The sequence below is a fragment of the Lineus longissimus genome, chromosome 14 (genome assembly GCF_910592395.1).
Source record: "Lineus longissimus chromosome 14, tnLinLong1.2, whole genome shotgun sequence".
NCBI lineage: Eukaryota > Metazoa > Nemertea > Pilidiophora > Heteronemertea > Lineidae > Lineus > Lineus longissimus.
Genome location: NC_088321.1, coordinates 4,457,112 through 4,476,681, shown reverse-complemented (window position 1 = coordinate 4,476,681; position 19,570 = coordinate 4,457,112). Strand labels below are relative to the sequence as shown.

At 41.6% G+C, this 19,570-nt stretch overlaps 1 protein-coding gene and 3 long non-coding RNA genes across 4 annotated transcripts; 2 read left to right on the top strand and 2 right to left on the bottom strand.

Moving 5' to 3' along the window:
• The first annotated feature begins 3,192 nt into the window (after positions 1–3,192).
• LOC135499113 (uncharacterized) lies at positions 3,193–5,077 on the top strand. The gene is made up of 4 exons (XR_010449238.1): positions 3,193–3,542; positions 4,216–4,351; positions 4,475–4,555; positions 4,786–5,077. It is a non-coding gene; the product is annotated as an uncharacterized LOC135499113 (long non-coding RNA).
• Positions 5,078–7,510: 2,433 nt separating this feature from the next.
• On the bottom strand, positions 7,511–8,336 carry LOC135498550 (uncharacterized). Its single transcript, XR_010449097.1, has 3 exons — positions 8,234–8,336; positions 8,030–8,110; positions 7,511–7,802 (listed from the first exon to the last, which is right to left on the bottom strand). It is a non-coding gene; the product is annotated as an uncharacterized LOC135498550 (long non-coding RNA).
• Positions 8,337–8,800: 464 nt separating this feature from the next.
• LOC135499197 (uncharacterized) lies at positions 8,801–9,946 on the top strand. The gene is made up of 2 exons (XM_064789860.1): positions 8,801–9,021; positions 9,532–9,946. Exons 1-2 carry the CDS (start codon positions 8,801–8,803, stop codon positions 9,917–9,919), a joined length of 609 nt encoding a protein of 202 aa, XP_064645930.1. The 3' UTR covers positions 9,920–9,946.
• A 3,030-nt stretch (positions 9,947–12,976) lies between these two features.
• Positions 12,977–14,475, bottom strand: LOC135499140 (uncharacterized). Its single transcript, XR_010449261.1, has 4 exons — positions 14,386–14,475; positions 13,748–13,859; positions 13,347–13,494; positions 12,977–13,181 (listed from the first exon to the last, which is right to left on the bottom strand). It is a non-coding gene; the product is annotated as an uncharacterized LOC135499140 (long non-coding RNA).
• Positions 14,476–19,570: the final 5,095 nt, after the last annotated feature.

The following is a 19,570-nucleotide window of genomic DNA, read 5'->3' as shown; positions in this document are numbered from 1 at the left end:
TCGAAGATCAGGTGACCTACAATCGTGGATTGAAAATAACATTAACCTTGGTTCAGCAGGTCAACACGTGTACAGGCTGTTCCAATCATCCCCCTACAGCCAGCCGTTCAACAGGTAGTGTTAGTCACCCCACAGGGAGTGCAGGTGATTCATCAATCCCCTGCATAACTAAACAGCAATGGCTTGGCTTCCGTGAGTGGTAAGGAGAATTGACCGTGTCCGATTAAAAATCCCTCATTACTGCTCCGCTGAAGTAAATTTCCGAAAATAAACATGACGTTGCATCAGGATAACATATCACATGCAACCGTGCAAAATTTCGAGACGAAACACGACCCCCAAATGGCACTTTAGCGAGCCGCCTTATAGTATTATGATATAGATACACAATATATTACACAACGTAATGTTCATTATATGTACATGTATGCCTGCATGTCTCATTAGTACTCACCAGAGATATCTAAACGAGAAGCTATCTGTTTCCAGAAGCCATCCTTCTTATTGGTGTCTTTGTATTCGGTCAAACTTTTGTCATCCTTCTTATGGGTGTATTTGTATTCGGTCAAACTTTTGTCGTAAATACATGTTTTTTTTCAAATTCAAGGATTAGTTTATGAGTCTTGGCATTTTCCGACTTCCTGCTTGACATCCTGACCAACTCCAAACATGCCAAATGCAATGTTCACATATTGCCACCCTTTCATATCCTAGGCATATGGTCAGTTTCTATTGGCTGATCACATAACACGGACCAGAACTACGTTGCGTGATCCGCTTCATAAAGAAAATTTCTTTATGGGCCGTATTACGTAGCGCATTGCAGACCGTGTCATCCACAAAAGGACAGGGTTCTTTGAAAAGCCATTGAACTTTACAATGCGCAATTTCTATGCGTAATACGCTCCGTGATAACGCAGCGCAAAACGCACAGGTGGACACAGACCTTTACTTAGCAGAAGTGCTCGGTTTTTGCGAAGGCGAAATATTTTCACGTCGATGGAAAAATTATTATACCCAATAGTAATTCTGAGGCTAAGAAAACGACACCAGTACACACTGTTGGCAAAGACACTATTGGGGGAACATTCGGCCAAGGAAACCCAGTGACGGCGGGCCCTCTTGTGGGCAAAAAAAGTTCCGAAGGAGAGGACACCGATCGCACTTTTACAAGCGATGATTTTGGCAGGTCAGACGAAAGTATGGATGATGATGATGATGATGATGATACGTCTAGTTTACAAGGAGATCAGGCGGCCGTGAATTTACCCCCTCTGTCGAGGCGTTTTTATCGCGTTGTAGCGGAACGAAAATGTGATTTAATGTCCTCGAAGTATGCACTATTCTTTTACTCAAATTTAGTAAAGCCAACACAAGTGGGAAACCTTTTTGTCCCCTTGCTACGAACAATACCCACACGCCCGGAAGAACACGGCAAATATCTCTCCAAATCGTTTGAAAGAATACGCTACAGACCCCTGAGTGCAAAGTTTTTTTCAATTCATAGAAATTAACATTTGTGACGATGTGGGAAATCTAATCGATTTTAAATTCAGTAAAGTCATTGTGACATTACACATTCGACGACAGCGGCGCCACTAGATGAAAGGCAGACGAGAGCTAGATTACCCGTTGGCCTTGTAAGTAGCAGAAATCATAAAAAACCCAGGACAGAATCATTTTTAAGAGGCAGATGGAACGTGAGGGCTCTATCACAGAGGGAGAAGAAATTAACGTTTACACGTATCGGTTGAGTGTTCGTGTCACCATCCGCATATCAGCACCCATCAACGCGTGGTTGCAAAAAATATTGCTAATTAATTTCGACGCGGAAAACCGCATCGATCTGACTTCAGAACAAGCCCAAGTGTTGCTGTGCATCAGATGCTTTTTCGCGCCAACACCATTCAGACGAAGAATATTACTATTCGCTCCGTGCAGTAGGACTGCTTGTTAATTTCACCAGAAGGAATAGGCTAGAAATACAAAGCTTGGACAAGTGCCGCCGAATTTCACTCAAATTGCGGGAATTTCGAAACTTTTTAAGAGCCTACGGTGAAGTTCAGAGAAAATTGCATTTCGTAAGTGATCATTTGAACCAACAAGAAGCATTCGAATGTCCTTTTTGCACACCAGACGCCTAAATCCGTCGGATTTCATCAAAGCTTTATATTCAAACATCATGCGGCGTGTTATTAATATCTCTTCGCTCAATTTAAGTAATATGGGCTTTCAAAATCTCGAAGAGTGTCTGTTAGCATCTCGTCGGCACGTGCACATAGGACGAAACTTGACGCATTATCTGAGATTCGGAGATATTGCGCTGTGGCACGAATAATACAAATATGACAGAAGAAGAACGCAAACATCAGAAACGCTTACTTCAAGCCATCAGGGATTCTATTCGATGGCAGGATCCGTACATAATTGACGAAAATACCAGCCGTGAACGCTCTTTGAGGCTTTATAACGAGTACATACGGCAGAGAAATCTTCTCCGTTACATTCACAAATTGTCGCATGCAGTTTTGGGCTGTTGGTGCAAACCAGAGCGCTGCCACGGAGATCTATTGAAAGCATTGCACGAAAACGAATGCCCTATTTGCAGGTCTGTTGCATGCTAAGTCAGAAATAGTTGCCCGTAGTAATCACCAGGCCATCTGCAAACACAAAAAGGAATTAAAGTGATAGAGGTTGACGGAGACGATACCCGTTTGCGGCAGGACCGGTGCGTATTTGACGGAAATCTTGAAAACGACTTGAAAAATTAGTGATTTTCGAGGTCTATTTTAGGACCTCTTTCTCTCTCTGATAATGGCGCTCGAAGCAGAATTTCGTTTAAAAAAATCATTCCGCGGCAATCTGGGAACGCAATGGGAACACACAAATATACACGTTGCAAATGATTTGTTGAAGTTTTTGCACAGGGAGGCAAACGGACTTATTCATAAACGCATTTCTCAGGAATTTGATAGTCTAACTGACGCGAAGAACGCTCTTAAGTATCACTTTGAAGTTCAAGTTCTATTCAGCAAAGAAGTCGATGTCGTGGCAGATGATTGATCCATTATAGAGGGACAATATGAGAAACGCACATCGGAACCCTGGTTTTGCACCAATACAAAACAAGTTTTCTATAAGAGCCAATTAAACACAGCTGTTTCAGCTAAGCCTAAACATGACATCGAAATAAACCATTCTGCCTACTAGCCTGCTGCCCAACGATTGGTCCATGCGAAAAGCCTGTTAACCGCTATGTAAACATTGTCGCCAATACACATCTCACACATTATCGCAATACCCATTCAGCCAAAGGGTTAATGCATTGGCATCGTTCAAACATCAGCGCGCTTCTGTACACGTGCTCGAATTAGATACGACGGTTTTCATTGGCTCATAAGTTGTGTTACATGACCATTCACCCGGCAAGAAAATTTCATGAAATTTGGACCAAAATTAACGAAACAGTGGCGATTTCCATGTTTTTTATCGATTTTTCGACAAGTTACAGATTTTGGAATTCTTCAAGACTAGATAGCCGGGTAGGCATAATATCATATATCATAAATACCTCGGCTGTTTTGCATAACTCATTTCAGTTTCGTACAGAATCGTGCGTTTATTCTGAAATTTCTCAAACTTTGATCTGCTCAAATTCAAAATGGCCGACTTGCAGACGGAGATTGAGATGGGGTGCCAAGTTCATCGTACAACATCGAATTCCCTTGATCGTTATTTAGCAAAACGAGTTACTTCCAGTATTAATTTAAATCTTTACTTTTAAAATATATATCTATTTTATGTTAGTTTGCTGTCTATTCATGCAGAAAATGCATTTGAAAAACAAATGTCTAAAAATAGTTGAGTTTTGAAGTTCGATGGTCGGGTCTATTTTGGTGAAAGTGGTACAGCATGGGTAATAGTACAATAATAAGTCATGATCGTGCTTATGAACAAGCCATGAGTTAACATATACCATAGTGTTTATGTTGAAAATATCTTTACAGATGTAATTGATAAATATAGTCTTAAGAATTCGCCAAATATAGAAAGGTTCTTGGTATATTATCCACCTGTTAGCAAAATGAACTCGCCCATTGACCCACATTCCAGTTTGTTGTGGTATTTTTGTACAGGGGGATGCCAAAACAGTGCCTTTTGTTGACTGGTAAACAGTCCTTCAGTTACTAAAATGCCTTTTTCCTTTAATTTCAGCTGGTTGCATGGTGTGTACTGCAGATAACTTCTCGACTTAATCCGGCTGATGTGATGCTTTAGTTGATTCGAGAGGCTACATGTATATAGGCCCAGTACGTCGACATCATTGATCCGGCAGTGAACAAGATAAGTGGTAAGTTAAGCGATGTTTCCCTTCATCTATGTATTCACAAACAGATGATTGAAATCATTATACTGTATTCCCGTAGGCTTTGTATGCATGTATTCTATTCTAATAAATTACTCTTTATTTCAGGTTCAGCCTCCAAGATGTGTCACCAGAAATGCAACCGACATTATAGACAGGCGTGATTACTACTCTGATTTTGGACTGATGGTAAGTTCCGAGGCTATTTTGATTGCAATTAAATATTATTTGAATCTACATTGAAATAAAAGTGGACATCTGTAGGATACTTCCTTTCTTTCTCTAGATTCAACACTGGTCAGTGTCAGAATTGAATTAGAATAGAAGCTGTGTCTGTTGGAGCCACCCCCAGTTACCCCCCCCCCCCCTCCCCCATTTAGCCACTGCCATTATGTTTACACTCGCCTTTACAATTCCAGGTATACTCGTCTTCAAAATGGACCTGACTAGGAATGATGATGGTGACTTCCCTCCTCAGAAAAAAGCTCGGTTGGATTCGAAAGTTGGTGCAGGCGGTCATTAGCGATATTTCGGTCGTAAACGCAAGAAGTCCAAGAAATCCACTGACAAATCAGGAAAACGTATATTCAATGTCGGTGACACGTGTTTGTTCAGATTGGACTCAAAAGTTTATCTTGGAACCGTTCTTAGTCAAGTTGATGAACATCATTTCCAAATTGAGGACTAGACAGGAACAGTGCGTACCTTCATTTGTCTGTCACTTTGATTAAAAGAAAGTTAAAGTTGAAACTTCTGTAGCAAGGAATATGAAGATGTGAACTTTGTATTATTATTTTTTGAATGTATGAGTCTATTGAATGTAAATTAAATGCATATTGTGAATAATTAATAATAATAATATTGTGTACATTGAAATCATGACTTTTAATTTTTGTGTACTGGTACTGCCTTGATATGTTGTCCTCTGTGACTGTTGTCTCATCTCTCGGAATAACAAGACCCCAAGCTGGATGAGACACCTACATCCCCTGCATATAAAAGATAGGTTGTGACATAATGTCCTCTGTGACTGTTGTCTCATCTCTCTTAATAACAAGGCCTCAAGCGGGATGAGACAACTACATCCCTTGCCTATGATAATAAAGGTTGTAACATATAATGTCCTCTGTGACTGTTGTCTCATCTCTCGGAATAACAAGGCCTCAAGCTGGATGAGACAACTACATCCCTTGCCTATGATAATAAAGGTTGTGACATGTCCTTGGTGACTGTTGTCTCAACTTCACTCCCGGAATTACAAGACCCCAAGCTGGATGAGACACCCGTTGTCCTGCCTATGATATCATAGGTTGTGACCTGTCGATTTTTGCAACTAACTGTCTCATCTTGGTAGGCCTACAATAGGACACATTTGTCCTGCCTATATATACTATAGGTTAAGACCTGTTCTTTGCGACTATTTGTCTCATTTGTGTACAACAGGGCACCAATCTTTCATACCACAACATAAGTAATGGGCATGGCATTTTCAAATGACGACCATTCTTCACAACGAATAACGAAGTAGGCCCTTTTAAAATGCCTTTTATTTGTCTTTGCCTGAGTGCAAACCTTATCTAATCACAGCCATACAAAGCTATGTTATATGCAGAATATTAAAATGCTTTTTACAGAAGAATTGGTATCTGGGCTGAAACATAATAGAGGTGCAAACAATCATCAATATTTTTACAGAAAAACTCCATCAAAGTCATCTTTTATACACTACACAGTGCAGGCCCAAGCCTATCCAAGATGGCAGCCGGAATATAATACACAAAGCTTGGTTCAGGTCAAGTTGGTTCTAATAAACGCATGCAATCTTAATTACTACTAACACAATTAAGGGGCATACATGGGTGGATTCAGGCCTTTTATGTAATCCTTAAGCGGTTGGGGTGAGGAACTGGGTTGTTTATTGGGGTAGCAATTAACACCTTCATGCCAGCACCTCCCTAAAAAGCGGCGTCTGGTGCCGTCTGATTAAACTTGCGTTTCTATTCTAGCTGAAACAGCTGTGTCATTGAGCCATTCGAGAAATTTCTTCACACAATCGGAGCCCACGTAGGTGAAGAGGGAAGAATTGTAATCGGGATTGACGCAGAGACGTTTTCCTTGTGTTAGTAGTAATTAAGATTGCATGCGTTTATTAGAACCAACTTGACCTGAACCAAGCTTTGTGTATTATATTTCGGCTGCCATCTTGGATAGGCTTGGGCCTGCACTGTGTAGTGTATAAAAGATGACTTTGATGGAGTTTTTCTGTAAAAATATTGATGATTGTTTGCACCTCTATTATGTTTCAGCCCAGATACCAATTCTTCTGTAAAAAGCATTTTAATATTCTGCATATAACATAGCTTTGTATGGCTGTGATTAGATAAGGTTTGCACTCAGGCAAAGACAAATAAAAGGCATTTTAAAAGGGCCTACTTCGTTATTCGTTGTGAAGAATGGTCGTCATTTGAAAATGCCATGCCCATTACTTATGTTGTGGTATGAAAGATTGGTGCCCTGTTGTACACAAATGAGACAAATAGTCGCAAAGAACAGGTCTTAACCTATAGTATATATAGGCAGGACAAATGTGTCCTATTGTAGGCCTACCAAGATGAGACAGTTAGTTGCAAAAATCGACAGGTCACAACCTATGATATCATAGGCAGGACAACGGGTGTCTCATCCAGCTTGGGGTCTTGTTATTCCGAGAGATGAGACAACAGTCACAGAGGACATTATATGTTACAACCTTTATTATCATAGGCAAGGGATGTAGTTGTCTCATCCCGCTTGAGGCCTTGTTATTAAGAGAGATGAGACAACAGTCACAGAGGACATTATGTCACAACCTATCTTTTATATGCAGGGGATGTAGGTGTCTCATCCAGCTTGGGGTCTTGTTATTCCGAGAGATGAGACAACAGTCACAGAGGACAACATATCAAGGCAGTACCAGTACACAAAAATTAAAAGTCATGATTTCAATGTACACAATATTATTATTATTAATTATTCACAATATGCATTTAATTTATATTCAATAGACTCATACATTCAAAAAATAATAATACAAAGTTCACATCTTCATATTCCTTGCTACAGAAGTTTCAACTTTAACTTTCTTTTAATCAAAGTGACAGACAAATGAAGGTACGCACTGTTCCTGTCTAGTCCTCAATTTGGAAATGATGTTCATCAACTTGACTAAGAACGGTTCCAAGATAAACTTTTGAGTCCAATCTGAACAAACACGTGTCACCGACATTGAATATACGTTTTCCTGATTTGTCAGTGGATTTCTTGGACTTCTTGCGTTTACGACCGAAATATCGCTAATGACCGCCTGCACCAACTTTCGAATCCAACCGAGCTTTTTTCTGAGGAGGGAAGTCACCATCATCATTCCTAGTCAGGTCCATTTTGAAGACGAGTATACCTGGAATTGTAAAGGCGAGTGTAAACATAATGGCAGTGGCTAAATGGGGGAGGGGGGGGGGTAACTGGGGGTGGCTCCAACAGACACAGCTTCTATTCTAATTCAATTCTGACACTGACCAGTGTTGAATCTAGAGAAAGAAAGGAAGTATCCTACAGATGTCCACTTTTATTTCAATGTAGATTCAAATAATATTTAATTGCAATCAAAATAGCCTCGGAACTTACCATCAGTCCAAAATCAGAGTAGTAATCACGCCTGTCTATAATGTCGGTTGCCTTTCTGGTGACACATCTTGGAGGCTGAACCTGAAATAAAGAGTAATTTATTAGAATAGAATACATGCATACAAAGCCTACGGGAATACAGTATAATGATTTCAATCATCTGTTTGTGAATACATAGATGAAGGGAAACATCGCTTAACTAACCACTTATCTTGTTCACTGCCGGATCAATGATGTCGACGTACTGGGCCTATATACATGTAGCCTCTCGAATCAACTAAATTATCACATCAGCCGGATTAAGTCGAGAAGTTATCTGCAGTACACACCATGCAACCAGCTGAAATTAAAGGAAAAAGGCATTTTAGTAACTGAAGGACTCTTTACCAGTCAACAAAAGGCACTGTTTTGGCATCACCCTGTACAAAAATACCACAACAAACTGGAATGTGGGTCAATGGGCGAGTTCATTTTGCTAACAGGTGGATAATATACCAAGAACTTTTCTATATTTGGCGAATTCTTAAAGTCGTATATCAGACCAAAACCCGACTACCATCTATCTTCCACACACAGGAAAGTGATGATATTGCATTTTATCAGATGGTATTGTTCATTTATGATTCTAAGGCGATTTTTCGGAAATGGTTGATTTATCTGATGGAAATTCCTCCTCCCCGAGAAATCTCAATGCCGCCCTAGAAATAGCATGAATATAGGTCAATATGTAAATGAGAGCCGTGATGCGTTGCAGGGAATCAGGTTTTCAAAATGGCGTCGATGTTTAGTGAAATCAATTGGAGCTCGGACGAATATAACGAATTTGACGAGTTAGACAGTGCAGAATTGGATGAGAACCAACAAGTTGCTGACCTTGGGATATCGCCGTACCAGTATGAGCCAGAGACAGATGAAAGTGGAGAGGAATCTGCTGACGAGTCGGAAATGGATCAGGATGAGCATGACGAGCCCCCGTTAGAATTGGATAATTGGCAAGTAAAGTAGGTCCTAAACACTCTGCCTCTGTGACTCTGGACAGCTCACGATCACACACTGATCCTTCAGATTCCCTCACATCGCGACATCCCGTACATAGCTGCTGGCTAGCTATATTGTACCCTTTTGTGGAATCATTTATTTCCTTTGTTGTCGATATGACGGTGTAGGCCTAGCCTAATACTAAATGTACACCATGTACACATGCATTGCATCTGTGCATGCATGCCATTGCAAGCACGCAACGAACAGCCAACACATCATGACATGTCATCTCATGATCGTGATGGTAGGCCCCATAAATCATGTTTAGGCTACACACTGGTTAAAGGACCCCTGCAAATGAATTCAATAAAGAAAGTTGATTGTTTTTAATCATGTCAGAACTTGTTTTTATTTACATTAATTACAAAAATTAAACCAGCTGCCTTCTTAGGCCTATAGGCTATGCATGCGCATAGAGATGACATGTTTGCTTACATCAGAAACATTGTCTATCATTCCAGGTGCTCCTGTGGCAAATGCCAGATTCTGCCTTCGAGGACAGAGTGTGTATGCTGTAGAGAGGCTATACGGGTAAAGGATATGGTTGACGTTGGTTGTGTCACAGATCGTACAGACTTCGATGCTATTTGCCTGCACACTGGCGTGTTGAATGTTGCTTGGTTGGCATACAAACAACAGTATGGACGTAACGCCTATGAAGGATCTGAACACAAGAAGTTGCGACATATAGCATATCGGCAGTTTGTGCGATGGTCTCACGGATATCTCGGCAAGGACATTAGAGTTGTAGTGCCAGCATGTGTAGTGTGCAAGATACGTGCTTTCTATCCACCACCTGGTATCGAGGAGAACATGAACTTCGAGGGTTTTCATCATGTTGATGAGTGATGTTAGTCCGATCGTCATCGCGGTGGAAGTAGTTACAGCACCTAACAAAAGGACATCACATGGCCACTTGGCATTGTGCCCAAAAGTCTAACTCCTGGTATGATATGAACGCTAATCTGGCCCAGTGACATTATCTTTAGTAGCGTTTATGCGACTTCATCTGCTGTATTGCTTCTGCTTTTGTAGGGCGTTCAAATCTTGAGCACACTGGGGCTGGGTCCTCGGAGATGATGTAGTCCTTTCCGCTGATGACCAACCTTTTCACCTCCACAGAAAGTTTGTGTGCATAACCTACATACAGAAGTTGAAATTATGTATTGATGATAATGCAATAATTTAATCATACATGTACATTATACGAGTTGCTATTGCTTGTTTATTTATTTACATAGTAATTGAAGCCATCATGGCATAGTGTAGGGCCTTTGGTGGACACTATGCTGTATGGCAAGGATGAGATCAGGCCTCTCCACTGCACAGATACCTTTACACTCTTTCTTTTTGAAGCCTAGTTTGGGCACCCCATTTCAGCATAATTTGGGCACATTTTGCCGCTTTTTGGCGCAGTCATGCATAACCTGAAGGATAATGCCTCCATGGTCATAGCCCTTAAGCGCCGACCGCGCTTTGTCGGCGCGGTTTTTACAGCAGTTCCATGTATTGCTATCAGATGGCTGCTTGTTTATATGATGTTAATTGTTATAGACTTGGCAATGTCAAAGGGACTTACCAAATGTTGGAATCTTCTTCACAGGCACCACAATGGAACGTCTCTCTCTACTCCTTGGATTCGTCATGTTGAAGTAAGGTTTTCCGTCTTTGGTGATGCGTTGGTCTCTGCCTGCGTTTTCGTTGAAGTGCAATGCGGCTATCTGTAACCTAAAAAAATGATTTGAATTGACATGCCAATTGGAATTGCAGAGGTTTTCTCAGTATTGACCCAGGTTGTCCTTTGTTATACCATAGACCTATGAATAGTAGTGAATTGGAGTGTTATGACTGTCAAGACTCTCCACTAAAAGATAGTAGCAGGTGGTGGCATATGTGAAAAGATGAAACCATGATGACATAATAAAATAACCAAACTTACCTGCTGGTCATAGCATTGTATCCAAAGTGATACATCTTGGGACAAAAATGTAGCAGACAGCTGTGGTAACCTTCGAGGCCTGAGGTCTGTCCTTGAGGGCTCAATTTTGCCACACTCTTCAGGAGGTCTTTGTTCAGGAGCACCTTGCATAACTTGTCATGATCTTCAGAACCTTGCATAACTTGTCATGATCTTCAGAACCTGAAATCAAATGGAGGAAGTTATGTTAACCTTGAAATTGAAATCAAGAATGCATAAAGTGATATCACATGTCAATCCCATTTACGGTAGAAACCTAGCACAATCCAAGTTGTCAACCCAATACTTAATGTGTACTCACTGATGCACAGGATGACAGGGTTGTATTATTATCATAATTGTACTTCTCTCACTTACCTGCTTCGAACCATTTCTTTTTTCTACCACGTTTGCACACACGGCGACTATGGAGGCATTTGGGGAATAGTTTGCTCTCGTGTTTATGGATGTTGGCTATGTGGTTAGCAACCGACTTCCACTTTTCAATCCTTTCATCAACATTGTCTCCACTTGTTTTCACGCACCAGTAGAGATGGTTGACAATGCTTCCCTGCCACTGATCCACCAAAGGACACTTCTTCAACTTTTTTAGCTTCTTCTTTATGCCTAAAAGGAATAATATATCAGCAATCAATGCCATCACTAAGCATATTATTAGTAGTAACGGCCTAGTGAGAATTCAGGAAATGTACCTTAAACACACTTCATCAAGAAAACTAAAGTATTTTGAGTACGTAGTTAGTACAACAATATATTTACCTTTAGCAACATGCCATATGTCTAGGTAGTGAGTGATTGTTTCTGATTTATCCTCTCGAAGCCACTTGGCAATGGACTTGTGCCCGTCAGTTGTCAGCTTGATCTGGACATGGGGAAGTGCTTGCTCCACATATGTCAACGCCCTGTCAAGTCCCTCAAGCTCCATGTGGTAGCTATTTTTCACTTCCGAGACCTGAAAAATACAACATGCATAAAGTTTTGCTTTTTATTGCTTTAAATTGTAGCTTCTAAATGAGACAAACATTTGTTGTCACAGGAGCAAAGTCTTATGTAGAAAATCATGAACTCACCTGCACCAACTCCATTGCTACTATCTTGTTCAAGTCAGTGTCATGTAGAGAGTATGACCCATACTTTGCGCAATGGCCCATGCTGTCACATCGGGCGTCTCCCGAAAACTGGACTGAATCCTCCAATTTCGCAAGGCAGTCGATCCTCTCGTCTTCCCACAGATTCCTCACTGCTTGATGTATAAATCGTCTCTGGTGATTAAAGTATGTCGACGGGTTGATGCCATACAATCCCCAAAAATCCAAAGTTCTGAGAAATCGTATGGGAATTGCCCCAGTGGATATCATGGCCGTTGATAACTGTATATTCCCAAAAGGAATTGAATTCGATGCAATCAGTTCCTGACTGTACCATCTCGTGGTTGTGGCGCAGTCAATACACAGCTGCTCCACTGTTATCATCGTTCCATTGCGGCTGCAAATGTCTGCTTCAGTAGCACCGCTTCCACAGGCCAGGCAGCGCCTAAAAAGTCGCATCAGGTTTGTTTCCTGCACAACAAAAAGTTTCACCGTTTCAAGGACTAATTGCTGCGGTGAATCCACGGATGCATTCCTGCAAAATAGTAATTTGTGGAATGGTCATTAAATCATCAGACAATAAAGCAGGTGCAAGGCTTGAGACTGAAACAGTGAAACCAGCTATAGCATATTTTTTTTATGGACAGTTAGGATTCTCCAGGTCCATAGACAGAGTTATCAATCAAAATACTTACACATCATCATCCTCCAAAATCAATATTCCATGTCGGATCTTTCTTTTCGTTGTCGGCATAGGACAGCGAAGCATCAAACAGGACGGAGCTGTCGAGGTTTTCAACCAATGGCACGGGTGGCTCTGACTTCTTTTTCGGCGTCGAACTTATAATTGGCTGCAGCTCCTCAGTGATATTCATAGGACGAGGTGGGTCATGATCCATTTCATACTGTGTTGCCTTGGACCGTTTTGGAACACGGATTCTCACCTGGGTACCTTTATTTGAGACAATTGCGGGTGGATATTCCACACAAACAACTGGAGTATTTGACAACGTGGGAGAAATCGGGAGAATATCTTCATGCCAAACTGCAATAGAAATAGAATTTTAAAAATTATCATACGATATACTCCATTCACAATAATTGCCCAACCAACATAGAAAAAAAGGATGGATTATTCAGCCTATGCCCAAGGATGGTGTCAAGACAATTTGAATACTGTAGATCTACAATTGCAATACTTGGTACTTACTGATACTTCTCGCCAAATGGCCCTCTTTGACAATTTTGGATGGGACTGGTGGAATGTCGGGTTCGGTTGGGATTGCATAGACTGGGCGAGGCATGTCAGCCACATGAGTGTACAAAGCATCATATTCTAACAATGCATCTGCAACCAGCTGTGAAAGAAAATGGAAGGATGTTTCATTTTTCTAATGGCAATGCTCCAACTCTAAGTACATGATAAAGTAAGCTTCATGTAAGAATTATGTATGTTACTGTCAGTTGCTCTGATGTAGTACGCTATATTTTCATGTAAAATTGCACTTTAGAAACTAGTCAAAAAGACGTCTTTCTGACATCTTTATTGCCACTTTGTGACCAGATGACGAGTGACCAGTTTCCAACGTGATTAATGGGTTGTGAACTTACACGCTTTCACTCTCTCTTTTTGACAACATTGCTTGGTTCAGCCTCCAAATGACGTGGCTGGTTAGGAAAGAGGATCTTTGGAATAGCATCTTTCTTCTTGCGCCATGGACCACTGGAAATCGAGAGGGAAATGGAAATTAATCAAAGACTGAGAGGTTTATATTTTCAAAATGCCCTCCTATACTGCGTGGCCCCGCACGCAGCCAGCCCTGTCCCTGCACGCTGTACCTGCATGGCCTCGACTGACTGGCATTGAGTGAGCAGGGCCGGGGTAGGCCGAGGCATCAACATGATCAAATAGGCCTAGCCCTAGGGAAGGCTAGAGGCCTATACCATGCCTCATCATGCTCATGGTGTGCTCAGCATGAACAGTGACCCTACCCTGGTGACAGTGCAGGCCTCCTACATAGTCCTACAGTGCCAGCCTAGTCAGTAGACCGGTCACATCTACACTGTCAGTAGGCCTAGTCATCGTATGCATGTGCATACCACCATGTACATGTACACACATCATGTACATGCACTGACAATGCCAATGACCAGCATCAGTGATCAGATCCATAGATTGGGCCAAATTTATTCCACTCAAGGACAGAAAATTATTGACAATTACTAAATTAGGATGCACCACAAATTACCTTTTCTTATCTCCGAATACCATAGGTGGAGGAATTAAATTACTGTCACAGAAATGCCTTGAGCAAATCACCGATGATCTGTTCCCAGCTGCAGGTTCGACGAATCCAAGGCGAGAACGCTGCACGAATTTCACCCACGCACGCCTGATTACTTGATCAGCAGGGAATGCAAACGTTGATATCCCGAGCTGTGCATCCGATACGTTCTTGCACCCCCCGACAACACAATAGTTTGGCATTTTTCATTGAATAAATGTCATCAAATCGGGTCAATTGCTCACTCGATCAATGCATCTTGTACACAATGGCGTACAATAGCCCCTTTCTGGTTCGAAGGGATCTCCCCGCAATGACGTCACGGCCGAATACTTCCGAAGATTTCCGAGTGCTTCCTTGGGAATTTCTTTTTCTGCTAGACCGGAATTTTATGCGAATAAAGTTTCAGAAATATTGACAACGACGGAACAAAATGTATTATCAAATGTCATTAATTGATGTTTGATATACATACTTCCCATTGACAAATTGCACTATTGGTGTGTTATACGACTTTAAGACTATATTTATCAATTACATCTGTAAAGATATTTTCAACATAAACACTATGGTATATGTTAACTCATGGCTTGTTCATAAGCACGATCATGACTTATTATTGTACTATTACCCATGCTGTACCCCTTTCACCAAAATAGACCCGACCATCGAACTTCAAAACTCAACTATTTTTAGACATTTGTTTTTCAAATGCATTTTCTGCATGAATAGACAGCAAACTAACATAAAATAGATATATATTTTAAAAGTAAAGATTTAAATGAATACTGGAAGTAACTCGTTTTGCTAAATAACGATCAAGGGAATTCGATGTTGTACGATGAACTTGGAACCCCATCTCAATCTCCGTCTGCAAGTCGGCCATTTTGAATTTGAGCAGATCAAAGTTTGAGAAATTTCAGAATAAACGCACGATTCTGTACGAAACTGAAATGAGTTATGCAAAACAGCCGGGGTATTTATGATATATGATATTATGCCTACCCGGCTATCTAGTCTTGAAGAATTCCAAAATCTGTAACTTGTCGAAAAATCGATAAAAAACATGGAAATCGCCACTGTTTCGTTAATTTTGGTCCAAATTTCATGAAATTTTCTTGCCGGGTGAATGGTCATGTGACACAACTTATGAGCCAATGAAAACCGTCGTATCTAATTCGAGCACGTGTACAGAAGCGCGCTGATGTTTGAACGATGCCAATGCATTAACCCTTTGGCTGAATGGGTATTGCGATAATGTGTGAGATGTGTATTGGCGACAATGTTTACATAGCGGTTAACAGGCTTTTCGCATGGACCAATCGTTGGGCAGCAGGCTAGTAGGCAGAATGGTTTATTTCGATGTCATGTTTAGGCTTAGCTGAAACAGCTGTGATGAACAGATCGAGGAAGCGCACATTATCGATTTGCATTGTTCAAAAGACAGTCTTGAACATATGTCTTCGCGTGATTGGAAGAAGTTTGTCTCGCAGCAGCATTGCGAGATGTGTGGCATTGAATTCACTATAGGCGTGAAAAAGTGCATTGACCATTGTCACTTGCAAGCGGATCGGATGCGATACGTGCTCTGTAATCGTTGCAACTTGACTTATGCTTCGGAAAGGGAATTACAGATCAGTTGCTTGGCGCATAATGCCACAAGATATGACAATCACCTTTTTGTAGAGGAATTGGCAAAACAAGATGGAGAATCGAAAAAATTTCGCTTTTTGCCTAAAAACACAGAGCACTACTTGGCCATATATTGTCAAACGTTAGTCTTTCTGGATAGTTTTTAATTCTTGCCCTCGTCTTTAGCAAATCTAGTGGAATTGATGAAAAACAAGACTAGCACTATTGTAGACCCGGAAAGTGGGATGAAGCAGAGCCAGAGCGCATTTCCTCTCCTCTCCGAATACGTGAAAGGATCGAGTGAAATGTACGATCTTTTGTTGCGCAAGGGTGTATTTTGCTACGAATATCTGGACAAGCCATCAAAACTTCAAGAGAGGCAGCTTCCGCCGGTCGAGGCATTTTTCGATTCGCTAAAAAAACCCATTTCATCGGAGAATTACGAGCATGCAACAAAGGTATGGCGAACAATGAACTGCAAGACCTTTGGTGATTATCTTGTAGTCTATCTCCAAACAGACGTTTTACTACTAGCCGATTGTTTTGAGAAATTTCGTGCCATGTCCATGAAACATTTTCAATTAGATCCAGTAAAATATATATCGGCCCCTCAAATGACATTCGATGCCATGCTCAAAATGACAAGAGTTCATATAGACTTGATAGAAGACCTGGAGCAATATCTGTTTGTCAAAAAAGGCATTCGTGGAGTTGTCGCTTCCATTTTTCAACGACGGGCCCACATATATGTTGACAATGATGATGATCTTCAAGAGAAGGGGATATTTTCAGGAGAATCAGACAAGAAGAGTGGCGCGCAGATATTTGCACGCGACGAATCTCTACGGCTACTACCTCAGTCAAGATTTACCGCACGGAAACTATCACTGGATCGAGGTTGACGACCCGAACGAATTTTATCAGACGATAGTACTACAGGATACATACTGGAGGTGGACCTCGAATATCCTACTTGTCTACACGATTCGCACAATGACTTTCCTTTAGCGCCAGAGAAACTGTGCATATGCCCTTCGCAGTGGAGTCGGCTAATGCATGTTTTGGCGGAAAACTAATGGATCCCTCACAAATACGAAGTGCCGCCACCGGAGAAAAACTGATTCCTCATCTTGGGCCGAGAACAAATTACATTGTCTATCTGAAAAACCTGCTATATTATCTTCAGCTGGGCATGACGCTGAGCAAAGTGCATAGGATTCTGGCTTTCGATCAGTCGCCCTGGATGAAAGATTTCGTCAGCTTCTGCACAGAGCAGAGGAAGGCCGCGGCAAACAATCCCTGCGAATCTGACTTTTGGAAAAAAGCAATTCATTCTTGCTACGGGAAATTCCTCTAAGACAAATCAAAGCACATCAATATGAGTCTAGTGTCGGACAAGTCAGTAACCATTTACAATAGGAAACAGGTAGGCATACAAATGAAACCCCGCAGCATACTTCTGGATCGTCCAATCACAGCGGGAATGGTCTGTCTCGAAACAAGCAAAATGAAATTGTACAAAATGCACTATGACTTCATTAAGCCATCGTACGGGGACCGGTGCCACCTGTTGATGACGGACACGGATAGCCTGCTGTATTTCTTAGAAGAATATGAGGGGAACGTGGACGAGGACTTCTTCGCGAACCGACGCTATTTCGATCTGTCTAATTATCCGAAAGACTCGCCCTACTTCTGCGAAACGAACAAAAAAGTTCGAGGTACTTTCAAGCGAGAGGATGCGTGCGATCCCATTGTGGACTTTGTTGGTTTGCGTGCCAAAATGTACAGCACAAGACATCGGTCGGAGGCAGTCACCAGCAAGGCCAAGGGTGACGTACAAAGCCTTTTAAAAAAGCGTGAGATTAAACTATTTTCCGTCTACAGTCATCCCAAAGCGGCCCTAGTGGAGAGATTCAACCGAACGTTGAAAGACAGAATGTTTCCTTTGTTCACGCAACGCAATACACACCGATGGTTGGAGGCACTGCCCGATTTGCTGGCTGCTTACAATGCAAGCGTTCACAGAGTAATCGGTATGAAACCCAGGGATGTGAAGATTGAACACGAAGAGTATTTATTGGACAAACTGTACGGAAAGGAATTTCCGAAAAAAGCCATTTTTCGTTTCCAAATCGGGGACGTAGTTCTTTTTGCTCGAATTCCCACCAGCCTGTTTGAGAAAGGATCGGCTGCCAAATGGACAGAAGAGTATTTTGTAGTCGCACATCGCAGAGCGACAGAGCCACCCACCTATAAGCTGCATGACTTACAGCAAGAACTGATCAAAGGCTCGTTTTATGAACATCAGATGCAGAAAATTGAGATGCCAACGGATGAGCAAACCTATCACGTCGATATTTTAAAACGCCGGAAACGCAAGGGAAAGCTCCAATTCTTCGTACACTACAGAGGCTGGCCGTCGAGATTGACGAATGGGTGGACAAAGGACAAGTGACTCCCCTTACAAGGAGGCCTGAAGGCGGTGAGAGATTGCCAGGCCATCTTTGATCATCATCAGAGCTTGCTCGTGTTTCATATTAATTTGACTGTGAAAGAAAGTTATTGAGACGGATGTCCACATCATCTCATCGTATACTGTGAAAAAAACCAATTACACTAGATGCCCTCTTTACCATAATGGAAGAAGGGCAAAGTTTCGACGGCAGAATTGCTTTGCCCATAATTCAAGGGGCGCCCTTGAGCGGGAAAACATAATTTACTGTGTGCTTGATCGAAAATGCCAGTCGTATCTTCGATAGACCATTCGACTACATACTTATATCTCTTCTATGGGGAGCGAAGTAAAACCGTGGCTGATATTGAAAGTGACACGACGAGAAAGCGAATAAAGCTAGTTCAAGGACTGCCCGAAAATATGGACGATTACATTCACCCGCAACAGCACAACGGAGAGCAGAAGTTCGGATTGCATATCTACGACGATTTAATGGAGGTCGTCTCGAAGAGCAAAGCTATTTCCGATATGGCGACAAGAAAAATGTCATCAAAATTCACTTTCCTGGATAATTCTGATGCAAAATATGTTCTACCAAGGCTCGGAACGCATTACTCTACAACGCTGCGCCCATATTTACGTGCTATTCCATAGTCCATTAGATAAATCTACAGCCCGTCATCTCGGCTCCAGGATTATGCTGGCCAACCAACGGCTTTTCATGGAAATTTATGAAAAGGCAACTTCAAAACCGTACGGATATCTTTTCGTCGACGGCACTCAAAATAGTCCGGAGGAGATTCGCTTCAGGACAGACCTTTTCGGAGACTATCAAAGAATATTTGTACCACGAAAATTGTACAACAATAGTAAGCAAATTTGGCAAAAAACCGCTAAGAACAATGTGATAGGCTTCACTTGGATGCGGTGTGTGAGAAGACAACAATAAACATTGGCCCGTATTCTATAAGACTCCTGAAATATAGGGTTAGGTGAACCTTTCCAAAGGTCCACTTTGCTAAGGTTAACCTATCGTAAGGTGAACTTTTCTTGTGGCCT

What these genes read in the sequence shown, in the direction of transcription:
- LOC135499197 (XM_064789860.1), top strand. Translation starts at nt 8,801, where the DNA reads ATGGCGTCGATGTTTAGTGAAATCAATTGGAGCTCGGACGAATATAAC. An exon ending in CCGTTAGAATTGGATAATTG is followed by an intron (nt 9,022 to 9,531) that starts GCAAGTAAAGTA and finishes CTATCATTCCAG; the next exon opens with GTGCTCCTGTGGCAAATGCC.